The 13,435-nt window shown below is 35.6% G+C and overlaps 3 protein-coding genes across 4 annotated transcripts; 2 read left to right on the forward strand and 1 right to left on the reverse strand.

Annotated features, from left to right (window-relative positions):
• On the forward strand, positions 4,946-6,555 carry LOC104770935. Its single transcript, XM_010495412.2, has 2 exons — positions 4,946-5,083; positions 5,363-6,555. The coding sequence occupies exon 2, from the start codon at positions 5,415-5,417 to the stop codon at positions 5,859-5,861; it is 447 nt and encodes a 148-aa protein (XP_010493714.1). The 5' UTR covers positions 4,946-5,083; positions 5,363-5,414; the 3' UTR covers positions 5,862-6,555.
• Positions 7,502-9,407, forward strand: LOC104770934 (pathogenesis-related protein 5-like). Its single transcript, XM_019242404.1, has 2 exons — positions 7,502-8,793; positions 8,895-9,407. The coding sequence occupies exons 1-2, from the start codon at positions 8,036-8,038 to the stop codon at positions 9,334-9,336; spliced, it is 1,200 nt and encodes a 399-aa protein (XP_019097949.1). The 5' UTR covers positions 7,502-8,035; the 3' UTR covers positions 9,337-9,407.
• LOC104770933 (DNA-binding protein BIN4-like) lies at positions 9,392-12,856 on the reverse strand. 2 transcript variants are annotated; one of them, XM_010495409.2, is made up of 13 exons: positions 12,663-12,856; positions 12,463-12,557; positions 12,112-12,373; positions 11,854-11,915; positions 11,237-11,480; positions 11,097-11,164; positions 10,967-11,020; positions 10,695-10,803; positions 10,423-10,469; positions 10,309-10,335; positions 10,050-10,125; positions 9,759-9,904; positions 9,392-9,666 (listed from the first exon to the last, which is right to left on the reverse strand). In XM_010495409.2, exons 2-13 carry the CDS (start codon positions 12,511-12,513, stop codon positions 9,568-9,570), a joined length of 1,245 nt encoding a protein of 414 aa, XP_010493711.1. In that variant the 5' UTR covers positions 12,514-12,557; positions 12,663-12,856; the 3' UTR covers positions 9,392-9,567. The 2 variants fall into 2 exon arrangements, with proteins under 2 accessions (XP_010493711.1, XP_010493712.1); XM_010495410.2 differs by having other exon boundaries at positions 11,237-11,477; positions 12,663-12,855.

The following is a 13,435-nucleotide window of genomic DNA, read 5'->3' on the forward strand; positions in this document are numbered from 1 at the left end:
GATACAAATTAGAGTTCCCATCTACTGCTGTAGCAACTAGTAGAACTCCTTTGTATTTGTTCTTCAAAAATGTTCCATCAACCACAATAACTTTCCTCATTCCCTTGTAAAATCCTCTTATTGACTGACCAAAAGACGTAAACAGATACTTGAATCTACTCTCGCAATCAACTTCATAATTTGTATACGTACCCGGATTCGCTTCTTGTATCATGTACAAGTATTTTGGTATTTTAGCATAACTCTTCTCAGGAATTCCTCTAACTTCATTCACTGCATACTCATGAGACTCCCATGCCTGAGAGTAAGTTAAATCACAACCACACTCTGTACGAATAATATTGATGATATCATTCGGTTTAGGCCCTTCCAATACACCCTCATAATTCTGCATAATGAGATGTCCAATTGTTTTAGCTGAAGGTGTCCTACAAAATTTCTTCTTCTTCGAAGGAGCACAAGTATGGTCCCCCACAAACTTGTTGATCTTGAAATACGTAGACCCATTTAAACACTCAGCATGCAGACTCCATTTGCAAACATCCTCAATGCAGCGTATACACCAGAATATTGTATCAGATTTCGTAACCCTATAGTCACAGTTGTACCTCATAGCATACAACTCCATTGTTGCTTGTAACACTTATTTGCTTTTGAAATATTGACCCCTCCTTACGCTCACACCTTTCAACGACGTTCCAACACCATAACCGGCGTTTTCGTCGGATGTCTTCTTCCCTAAAACATCCCTACGTTTGGCATCATCAATACCCACAAATAAAGCTAGGTTTTCATTTGGTCTACCATCGCCATCTTCAACACTTGAAACCCCTGGTTCTTTATTCAAATCCAATTTGACTTTGCTCCCAACATCCTCAACACCCCCTTTAAATGTCACACACAAATTTACTGTTTTCTTCTTTTTATAGTATGAAAGAAAATTTGTGACCTGGCTATTATTCATCATAACGACAGGAGGACAATCAGCAGTGAGATCTGTGGGTAAAAAACTTAGCTCCATATCAACCATACTAGGCTCTACTCCATAGGCTTCTGAAACCATAATCTTCAATTCTTCATGTGTTGTACTCGATTCCAAAGTTAGTAATCTTCCACGATTGTCTTCATCAATAATAAATCTCCACTCATGATTGTCAAACAATCTCCACTCTCCACTCTTAACATAGATGTGCATTGCCATGGCTCGAAAATGGTGAAAAGAATTGGGAGAAAACGGTTTAACACACCACTAAACGAAAACGATTAGGGTTGTTTTAAAAATTTCTAAAATCATTAGAAAACTATATCTAGATATCGTAGAACAGAATCTTAACAAATTATTACGATTTTACCTAATTATTAGATAAATATTGAGTTTCCTATTCCAAATATTCACTTTCTATATTTAGCAATCACTAAAAGTTTCAGAGTATACCATCTACTTTACCGTAGTAGATGTCAACTAATTTTCTCAGAGATAGAGTAAAAAGAATAAAACATATTCTACAGATTTCAGAGGCTAGAGTAAACCGTAGAAAGATTATACTAAAACGTTTAGAACATAGAGCAAATCGTAGAATACAAATTCTGAATTTTGTAGAATTCAGTATTTTCGGCCCCTAAACTATTTAGAACAGAAACTATTCCTGAATTTAGTATAACATGTACAAAATGTTAGAACGTATCATCTTAAATTTTCAAAACAGCAGAAAACATTTTCTAAATTTTTTATATCAAATTTTGTCCATCAAAAAAACCACTTATACATTATTTTTTTTTTTGGAAAAAATTTATATTACCTCTACTATTGTATATCTACTTATTTACCTATATTTCACATTTTTAAACATGTTAAATTTGGGTTTTTCAATTCCTATGGGCAATTTTGGAAAAAATGACCATTTTCAAAAAAAGGTGTATATAGACAATTTTTTTTTTAGTGATCCTTTATTTCCAATTTTCCCATTTATTTTTTATTCAAAATGTTTTTTGAGCTACAATTTTAGTGATTAAAGAAACTATGCAAAAGTGAAAGTAAATAGACATATAATAGTTAGTTTAATTTGTTCATATACACATTTTCTAGATGGTGGTAAACAATATATTTGTAACATTAAATATACCTAGGTGTAAAAGATACACTTTTAATGGTAATATACATAAAAGATTTGTATATGGATATATATCAGTGTATTATAGCAAAATTGTTTTTTATAAATAATGTACAATAAATTTTCATAAATTTTTATTAAATTTTATTTTATTTACAAAACTTTAAATCCGCACATTGGACGGGTCTTTATCTAGTATATTAACTTTTGTAATTTACAAACTCCATTACAAAAAGTATATGTTAATATAATAACATAATTTATATAGTATAAAAAAGAGAATAAGGAAAATTTTATTTCAGCTATATATAAACAATTAATCAATATGTCACAATAAATTTTCAAATTTGATAATAGTTAATTTTTGTTTGTTAATTTATTACAACATTATTGAAAATATATGATCTAATATTAGTATGGTATGATTCATATTAGTATGGTATGATTGGACAAGTTCTCCTAGCAATACACGAACTTACGACGAACAACTATGCGATTTTGGTTTGTACCACAAATAACTAATTATTAATTACTACAAATTTAGTTATGATCCATAATAGTGAATATTGCTACTTATTCGTAGCTAATTACCACAAGAATAGTTACTAATTACTACAAATTTAGTTACAATCTAAAATAGTGAGTATATTTGTCACAAAAATATGATTACTTATTAGTAGCAATTTATCAAAAACTTAATTGGTATCTAAAGTTGTTACTATTTTTCACATATGACTACATTTTTACTACTTAATTTAAATTTTATCACTAATTAGTAATTAATCATTGTAAATATTTGCTATAAATTATATTTGTGACATATATCAAAACTATAACATCGACAATTTGTAGTGATGCAATTCTAGATCTCTCAATAAACTCTGTATATTAATCTATAAGAAATTGCATTTACTGAGACTCAAATTTCAAATTTGGTGTAAAATTATTAATAAAAATTTAGAATATATTAAAAAGTGGAATTATAAATAGCTCATTTTGGACCGATAAATTAAAATGTAGCTTTTTATTGAAAAAAATTAAAGAACCAGAAAAAAGGGGAAAATTTGAGGAAAGTGGAACCTTTTCAGAGAACACCAGAGGCCCACTACAGGTCCACCAACTATCTGTGACGTCCATCTTTATTTAGTTCACAGCTGATTCGGCAACGGTATATTCTTCGAGGGTTCCCCACCAACACGATGTTGCCATTTCTCTTATTATTATTGGTACAAAAACAACAACTCAATTACAAAATTCCCAAAAGGACAAAAATATTATAGGGTGATCAAAAGTTTTCCACGGCATTAAGAAAATTTAAGATTTTAAAAAATCCACAAGCATCACAATGCATCATGGTCCTCGTTAGGAATTGAGTATGTTGTACAAAATTAGTTACAAAGTACTTGCAAATAACTTAGTTTCCTCACTAGTCACTTCCATTCGAGAACTTGGAAGTGTTAACGACTTACAAGCTAAAAAGGTAGAGCAGTTTATGTGGCACTTGCGTGTTGTTCATCCAGTTTCCACAACTAGTACAATGGTAGGAGGCTTAAAGGAAGGATGCTAAGAAAATGGCTTAATAAGATAAGCATTGAATTGGAAGTGCATGACATATTGACATGTTACCGTTACCATATTAATAAAGACTTTAGTTGACTTTGTTCTGAAAGAAAATTATATCAGTCTTATTTTAAAATTGGATCTGTATTGAAGTAAGCATCCGTAGTACCTCATTCACGTGGGTTTATCGTCGAGTAGGTTAACACGTGGTTATATATCCATGAACGAACACAAGTGCGTCTGTGTAGCTAGCTGACTGTCACTGATCTGAACTAATATCATCCACTAAGTTATCACTTATTAATATATACTATATTTTAAATTTAAATATATATATATATATATTTTTTAGTGACAAATAAATTTAGTCACTTATTTTAGTAACAAATTTCAGTCAGTTTGTTGTCATCAAAGCGAGCTTAGAATTCTCAAATTAATTTGTTCCAAATTTATTCACAATTTTTAAATATACTATATTTTTCTTATTATATTTCTCATTTGAAATTTTAAACTTTCAGGTCACAACAGGGTTTGCTTTCTAAAATTTGTTTGGTTTATTTTTTATTTTTCATCAGTTGACAAAAATATGGTCGGTGGTACCTTCAGTGAAAAAGACACAATTTTAGGTAATAGTAAATCTTTTAAATTTGCACCAAAAAAAAAAGTAAATCTATTAAATTTGCCAATGGGCTTTTATTTTTAACTAGGCCCAAGTCTCCGGTCAACTGACAAAATAAGGTCAAAATTTTGTGAGTATATTTCTTTTTAGACGTTAAAACTTAAAAGAAAAAAAAGGATGTGAAGGAGCAGAGAAGACGGATGAAGTTAGGTTGGCCAAAGTCATCGCTACTCTCCCTTACCGTTTCTCCTTTTCTTCCGTTTTCCTCTTTTTCTACGAAATTAATTAAACTAATAAATAACGATTTTTTGTAAAATCTAATATAGCTAATCTCATTAACACAACTCAACACTAACCATCTTTACTAAGTAAAAAAATGCTAAATATTCAAATATCATATAGAGTCGAATAGGTAAACTATAAGAAGATAAAAAAATAGGTGAAATTTGGGTGGGAGGAGTTTTGTAATTTTTTGCCGCGTGGGTTTAGAGAAAGGATTTAAGATACAATAACCATTGAATTAAATGACACGTGATTTTATTTATCAAATACGACAAACAAATGACGAAATTTAAATAGACGAATTAGTTAAAGTACACATACACCGTTAATTAAGGGAGTTTAGATAATATTATCCGTTAAAAGACAGTGTTAGTTTTCTATAATCTATAAATATCTTCATCTTCTTCCTCCCTCACTTTGTTCTTCCTTCGTCTTGCTTTCATTTCTCTCTCTCTCGAAGAGTCAAAATTAGGGTTTGGTTTGCTGCAGTATCTTCTCTCTCTTTCTCCAGGTAATCTCTCTCTGTCTCTCTCTCCTTCTCTTCCTTTGTGTATTTGCTTCTGGAATTTGTTATTTTCTCGGAGAATCTTTATTATTCTACAGTCAGATCTGGTAGCTTAATCTCGCAGCTTAGAATTAGGATCTGTCTATGTTTTTGAATCATTTCAAATTTTGGATGTTGTAAAGTAGAGGAATTGATTAGCTTAATTGTGGAGTGATCTACGTCTCTCAGATTGTACAACTTTGGCTATGATATTGATGGTTTCTTCGGCTCTATTGGGTTCTGCAGAGTGTAAAAGGTTGTGTGTGGAGCTTTTCAGATCACAGAGACAAAAAAAAAGATGGAGGTATTTGGAAAATCTCCCATGGTTACATCTGCCAATGTTATTTACTTGTCTGCAATTCTGGGTCGCGATTGCGATGGACCCAATCAGGGTCACAAATGTGACTGGAAATGTGAGAATGAGATTGTTTGTGGGAATATGTACCGCTGCAAACTAACTGGCCTGACTCATGTCTGCGACAAGAACTGTAACCAGAGGATTCTCTATGATAACCATAGCTCTCTCTGCCGTGCTAGCGGCCGGATTTTCCCTCTCTCGTCGGTTGAGGAGCAGGCTGTGAGAGGTGTCCGGAGGAAGCTCGACACTGAGAGTCATCCTTCTGAGAGCTGTTCGTTTAAGCGTCGTCGTCGTGATGCTCAGTTCCATGCTTCTCCTTTCGAGAGGTCTTTCTCTGCTGTGAGCCCCATCTGTAGCCCAGCTGGAGACGGGATGGAGTTGAGTTAGATCCGTGTTGTTCTTCTTCAAATTTCCTGAGACTGAGAGGCTCTTTATCTTAAGTAGAATAACTTCCCTTTCTCTTTCTTTTGAAACAACTATGGATAAGAGAGACTTTGTGCTATTGCTCCAGCAGGGGGGTTCTAGGCATCCTCCCTGCCTTAAAAGAGAGCTTTATCTTAGTATTGTTGAATGTTGAACTCTATGTAGTACTTATGTAGGAGAGACTTTATAATTCTAATGCTTTATTATGGATCTTATTGCTGTCGTATTTAGGTGTAATAGAATATCAAACTTGCTTCTTCTTCGTGGTGATGTTTGATATACATTCTTGTGCATCTTTAGTATTTGCTTGTGATTGAATACGTTATTTAGACAGGCTTTTATTCAGCTATGTATATTGTTTTGGTTACTATGGATGTTTAGCGTCCTATCATTACGCAGAGCCTGACACACCATGGGTGATTTCTGTAAGTGTGGTGCTACAGGGTTTTACACATTGCTAACTAATTCCTGAATATACAGGATATTTTATGGTTTGTTATCCTGCGGAAATGTCTTTGATTCTTTCTGATCGAAACCTAATTCTAACAGATTATGTGTTCTATTTAACTTTCCTTGATTGATGTATTTGGGGGTTCTGAAGATGTTTTCTGTTTGTGCAGGTTTCAAATGTTGCAAAATCAGGAGTGTTTAATTGTGTTTCTTTTGTTTAAACTGATTTGACTGTTTGATTTTTTTTTTTTTAAACCGATGGAATAAGTCTAACGGATGGATGTTTGAACCTTACTTTGCAGGTCCACTTGCGTTTGTGCTCAGCAGGAAACAACACATTTGGTTTAATTCATTGGCAACAACTCCTTAACTGTGAGAGGAAGGAGCGCATGAAATAGGTATGAACTACCCGACGTCGATGTGGCAGCCAACTGTGTTCAAAAGTATCAGCTAAACATGGTAATTATGTGACATAAAGTTTACGGAATTGTTACCTTGCGTTTTCTCTTTACTTGTGAGCTCTTATCTTCATGTTTGCTATCTTCTGTCATGTAACTTTGTCGTGATGACTATAGACTTTTGTTCGCTTCTCTCTGATGTGGCTGTATCTGAGGTTCTGATATTTGTCCAATATCTATGACCAGGTACAATCTCTTTAGAATGTAAAGTTTCTGATGAAGACTACTTGTTATTATATCTTGGCTCCGATGGAATCTGTTCTCTTATTTTGCTCCCACCTAAATCGGAGTCTTGGTAAGTCATTGTGTACTTACAACCTCCTCGTATCCTAGCTATTTTTTGTAGTCTTTGGCTACTGCAACCTATCTATTCTGAAGTACATATACAATGATGATCTGTATTGACTCAGAAAAAAAAACCCACGTAGTCTTCATTTAGAATATTATTTCTAGGTTTGCAGCAACTTGAGGGCTTTTGTAAAAAAATCTTCAATTGAGAATGGGAAAGGTTGCTTCAAATTGTGTTTTCTACGTGGATTTAATGCAATAGTTTGGCTGACAGAAAGGTTAATGTCTAAGGTATTGGATTGTTTCCTGGGATCGTGGAAGTTTCTCTTCTGAAGAAGCAAAGTATCAGAGTTTGACTCAGCTGCTACGATAAGATAACGGTACGGGAATATTCTCCCTAATAGTAGCTAATAGCAACCACTAATTTATTTTACTTTTGTTTTTGATCGTTCATTCTTCCACTATTCATTGTTGAATTTTCGTATTAAAAATAAAAACATGAAAATAAAATTCCGTTGCGAGGAATATGTATTTTTAAAAATCTTTTAGTACTTTTACCAAAGATAATGTTTGGTTACTTATTTCATAACTATATTATCAAAGCATGTCAAGGAACCTGGATCTGAATTAAGCTTTTTACTTTAATTTGGTTTGAAAAGAAACTATTAGTGTAGATTCTCTATCGTGTCATTAGTTTTCTATAATAATCTAATAAACCGATGAAAAAAGGTTGAGGAAGTTAGGCAAAGAATTGCCTTGTCGGAGAGGCCAGTGTCATAAGAGTAATGCTAAACCCTACTTCTTTGTCTTGCGGCTTGAAGCTCTCTAAAGCAACTTCACCGCTTCAACATTGAATCCTTCTCTCCCTCTACATTTTATTTGTTATAAACCCTGGTCCATGGATCTCCCAACCAAATCCATGTTTCTGAAAACTTAAATGTAATGGCAAATTCACCAATGGTTCCCTTGGCTGTTCTTTTTTATGTTTCTCTACTGTTTTCTATTTCTTACGCATCCACCTTTGTCATCACAAATAACTGCCCCTTTACTATATGGCCCGGAACTCTTGCAGGCTCTGGCACCCAGGCACTACCCACGACGGGGTTCAGGCTTGATGTGGGACAGTCTGTTAGAATTCCCTCGGCTCTAGGCTGGTCAGGTCGGATATGGGCTAGGACTGGTTGCAACTTTGATGCTAATGGCATGGGAAAATGTATGACCGGAGACTGCGGCGGGAAGCTGGAGTGCGCCGGTAATGGTGCTGCTCCGCCAACATCACTTTTTGAGATCACACTTGGTCACGGTTCTGATGACAAAGATTTCTACGATATCAGTCTCGTTGATGGGTATAACCTTCCCATAGTTGCTCTCCCAACCGGTGGTGGGCTGGTTGGAGCTTGTAATGCTACAGGATGTGTTGCTGATGTCAACAATAGCTGTCCAAAGGAGCTTCAAGTGATGGGAGAGGAAGAGGAACAGAGAGGAGGAGTTGTTGCATGCAAGAGCGCTTGTGAGGCCTTTGGGTTGGACCAGTACTGTTGCAGCGGTCAATTTGCTAACCCGACCACATGCCGACCATCTTTGTACTCTTCCATCTTCAAGAGAGCCTGTCCCAGAGCTTATAGCTATGCCTTTGATGATGGAACCAGTACTTTCACTTGCAAGGCTTCTGAGTATGCCATTATCTTCTGCCCAGGCAGGTATGATATCATATGCCTATTCACTTTTCAGTTTGTTACAATACTCTGCAAGTTTTCAAAAAAGCATTTGCAGATTCTGATTGATTATTATCCCCATCCAGGGTAAAAAGACCAGACAGCCAGAGTTCGGATCCTCCAAGCCCGCCTCAGAATCAGTTTGGGCAACCTATGGCTCCTCCACCTCAGAATCCGTACGGTCAACCTATGGCTCCACCAACATATGGTCAACCAATGGCTCCTCCCACTCAGAATCAATACAATCAACCTGTGGTGGCTCCACCGACTCAAAATCAGTACAGTCCACCTATCGCGCCTCTCACTCAGAACCCACCTGGACCAAACGAGGAATCAATGGCTCCCCCACCTCAGAATCAAAATGGGAATGGGCAGTTCATGCCTCCTCCCACAGTGAACCAAGTTCCAAACGACCAGTATATGAATCCCCCAATTGAGGATCAGAGTCAAAGAGAGACTCAATCCTCATCCGATATACTTCGACCTTTTCCAGTCTTGTTGCTTCTTGGTTCAGTCTATCTGCTTTGAGGCAATCAGGCATGACATGAATCGTCATCATTCTTCTTTTTTATTAATGAGAAAGTGATACATAACTCATAGATTCTGAGCTTTATTATTCAAATAGATTGCCTTGAATTGTCTGAATTGGCTTCACCTCATACATGTAAAACTACTCTATTTGATGTATATAATGTTATATCAACTAAACAAATGAAATGTCACTTTTTAAAAAAGAGTGGCAGAAATCAAAATCACAACTCATTTCTTGGTTTTAGGCTTCTTAGGAGCAGAAGTTTTAGCCTTTTTTGCTGGTGTCTGCTTCTCTTTAGATGGCCTTCCTCTCTTTTTTCCTAAAACCTACAAAGATTCCACATGAAAAATATACTCTTTTACTGTAAGGGATGTTATATCGATTTCAAAGGAGGAAATTCTGAGTTTTGTCATCGTACAGTTTCGCCTTTTGCTTTGGCTTTGGTTTTGGCTTTTGTGTTGGTTTCTTCCTCTGCGCCTCCACTTTGATCAGCTGGCTTTGAAGTATTCTTGGTGTTTTTATTATTTTCATCATCTGATTCGAATGAAAATCCCTCCAGAGTGCCTAAATGGGTTTGTAAAATTAGCCGGAGAAGCTATCACTTTCGTAAAATCAGTTTACTAAATCGAGAATAGTGCTACAACTCTACAAGAAGACAAGGTAGCAATTGTCTTCACGCTCTAAACAGAGACAGAGAAATAGAGCTGACCTTCCACCATTGTTTCTGCCTCGTACACATTAGATTGTGGTGTCAGCTGTATGAAGTCATTCATAATAGCTTCAATCTGACAAGGAAACATATAATCCAAAACTTAGGCTATCGTTCAAATATATGTTTTAGTTTCTCAACCAGCCTCTAAATTTTAGCTTAGCAAATGTTTAGAGTGCACACAGAGTCGGAATCTATGAGCAGGAATATAAAAAACTTAGATGGTTGAAACTAAGGAAGCACAACAGAAATTACCAACCTTTGCCTCTGTCTGACCTACGTTAACCTGAAATACAAGATCACTGGTGTGAATAATTATAAACCACAAAGTGCCCTTACAATTCGGAAAGATAGAAGGAAACCAAAAACGTACTACACAAAATGTTCTGGATGGAATGATTGTTGATTTATATATGGTTCCTGAAACATGAAACGACAAAGTGTTACTTAAAGAGACTCCAGTCATGAACTAATTCTGTTATCGGATACTTGTAACTGCATCAGCTTTGTTACATTCAATAGGCATAGCTATTCTGCTACATGTTTTGCTAATAAAAAGAGAGCCATTGGAGTTTCTATGGGAGAAATCAAAAATAGAAAGCAGAGAGACTGAAGCCAGTTATATGTATATTTGAGGGAACATGCCTTTTAAGTCCATGTACATGTCCCCGGTTGTGTCTGAAACAACCACACGTCCAACAGCCCCCATGTCTCCACTCAAATCTATCGAGTCACCTTCACATTCAACGAGTACCTGTATATATAGTTCACTGTTTTTATCAGCTTTATTAAAATATGAGACACTAAAAATTGATGCAGTTCTGGACTTTCCAAAACATAAGTGTCAGCAGCTTGCATAACAATGATATATAAACGTAGAGTGTAAAATTATGTGCAAAGAAACATATTTGTATTACCTTTGTACGATTCACCTTCTCAGAAAGTACCAAAGGTAATCTTGAACTTGAGCCCTGGAATTTGTAAATCTGAGCATAAGGAAGAACCAGAGAAGAAACAACATTATTGGTCATAGCACAAGGTCCTTACAGAGGGCTTGATATTCTTATCCGTTGTTACTTCCTCGGCAATTATGGCATCTGTATCGGTATCTTTATCTGCATGAGGGAAAAACCGTTACATTGTTTTAGAAGAATCCTAAATTCACAAAGCTTTGATACAATTCTTACCTTCACTTTTCAAAATTTCTTCTTGTGAACTATTTTCAATCTTGGATGTCTTGCGACTACTTTTTGGCTTTGGTTTTGGAGATTTTTCCTTTGGAGCTTTCTTAAGTACAGGTTCTCCCTCTTTATCTTCATGAACAAAATCCTCATCATTTTCAGTTGGCACCGTCACTTCCTGCTTTATCGGACCACTGGAGGATGGTTCAGAATCAGATGAGAGAAGCAGCACAGAATCATTTCCTCCCTGCTAAAGAGAATAATAAACAGTGTAATCATAAGTTCTCAACACCATACCAACTTAAGAATTTAGCACTTTTACACCCTCTTGGATATTATATTTCGCTAATTACAGTAAAAAGATCCACGCAAACTACAAACTCTTACTAAGACAGATGGAGTGCGGATAAGAGATGGCCAACAAATTTCATCATCGTTCATATAACCGACGAGAGGAAGTTTATAACTAGTATATTACACAATCATGAGAATACAATTAATTTATCAAACAGAGACATCCTAACAAGAAAATTCTCGAATCACAATAACTACCCACTAAAGCAAGTAGAGGCAAGAAAAGGCAGTAAGAAGTACAACGGAAACAGTGTCCAAAAGCTACTTACGTGAGCATCCTTATGCTTGCTAGAGAGATTTTCACCTTCAACTTGGTTTCCATTTTGCTTCCCTGCAAATGGATCTCCAATCAAAAGCATCCTTTTAAGAGCTAAACAGATAAACAATACTCCCTTTGAAATAGATATGCATGGTCTCTCTCTCTCTCTCTCTCCCTCTCTCAAGAAAGAAGACCCCCATAACGTTTTGTATCTAAAATCCCAAGAGCAAAAAAGAAAACACAGTTTTTGTGCATCACCATCCGTTACCTTCGAGGTTGAGACTCACATCTGCTTTCTTCTTTCTAGAAAACACCTGCTCAATACTTACTTGCTTCGTCACAACCTTCGTTTTGGATTTCTTCCTAGACGAAGACTCCACAGACTCTTTCTCAAGAATCAAAATGTCATCACCGTCATCAGGTACATGAAGAGACGAAACGACTTCAGATTTCCTATAAGGACTATCATCTGGAGATGATTTAGACAATGATGATGATGATAGTGACGACAATGATGTAATTTTAGGTGCCTGCGTAACAAAATCATTCCAATTTTTCAATTTTGATACTGTAAAATACCAATCATTCAAAATTAGAAAATCAGATTGAATCTGAAAACCTCGTAAGAGCGAAGCCAATCAGGAGATCCCTCCCTGGAGCTGCTACTCATAATGTTTCACTTCTTCCCAACTTCAACCTCAACTCAATTAGCTCCTAGATACATCCATACAGGTAATATACATTGTAAATCAAAAACCCTAAAAGAGACCTTAAAAGCCATAGATTCGGCTGTTAAGTTCCCATGAAATCGAAGCTTACCTGAAGAAGAGGACGAAATTGAGTGATCAGCGAATCTAATTGAGGTTGAATTCCGGCGACGAGATCTATAAAAAGGAATCTGAATTGACTGTGAGAAGAAGCAAAGGTTTCGCCGGCGGTGAGATTGAAGCTGTGTGTGAAAGGCGCGGGAAGAAGATTAGACAGGCACAAACTGCTTGTTATGTGATGGGCCAAAAGAACCCAATAGGCCTAAAGGATTGATGTAATCGGCCTGTTTTGAACTGTTGTCGCCAACAACGACGGTTACTAAACTGATTCATTAAAATCATATTCCTCCTAATCGTCATAAATCTGTCGCTCTTTTTTCTTTTTTGTACTACTAGTGATGTTTGTTGTGTCGCGAAAAATCAGCGTTTTCAATTTCTGTTTTAAGACCAAAGAGAACAAAAACTTAAAGCAACAGAACATGACGAGTTTTTTTGTTGTCGGGTTTTGAAACTGAAAATTCAGACTTGGTTTTAACCATTGTGTTACAATATATTTTGTTTTGTTAAAATGTGAATTTATAAGTATACATAGAATTTTAATAATGTATTATAAATTTTTAAAGATTTTTGTTACAGTTTTTTAAACCCAATTTTAACGATTTTATGTCCTTTTAATCGTTACCGCTATCAACTTATTGGGCCAATAAACTAATCAAATGGGCTTATAAAAGCCCAATAAGGCACCGTAGACGGAAACGGCAAAAGGAGGGAGATAAGGAGAAGGCAGAAGGACGAAAAGTGTGACCAAAAAAAAAAAAAAAGGGG

This window comes from Camelina sativa, chromosome 20, assembly GCF_000633955.1.
Source record: "Camelina sativa cultivar DH55 chromosome 20, Cs, whole genome shotgun sequence".
NCBI lineage: Eukaryota > Viridiplantae > Streptophyta > Magnoliopsida > Brassicales > Brassicaceae > Camelina > Camelina sativa.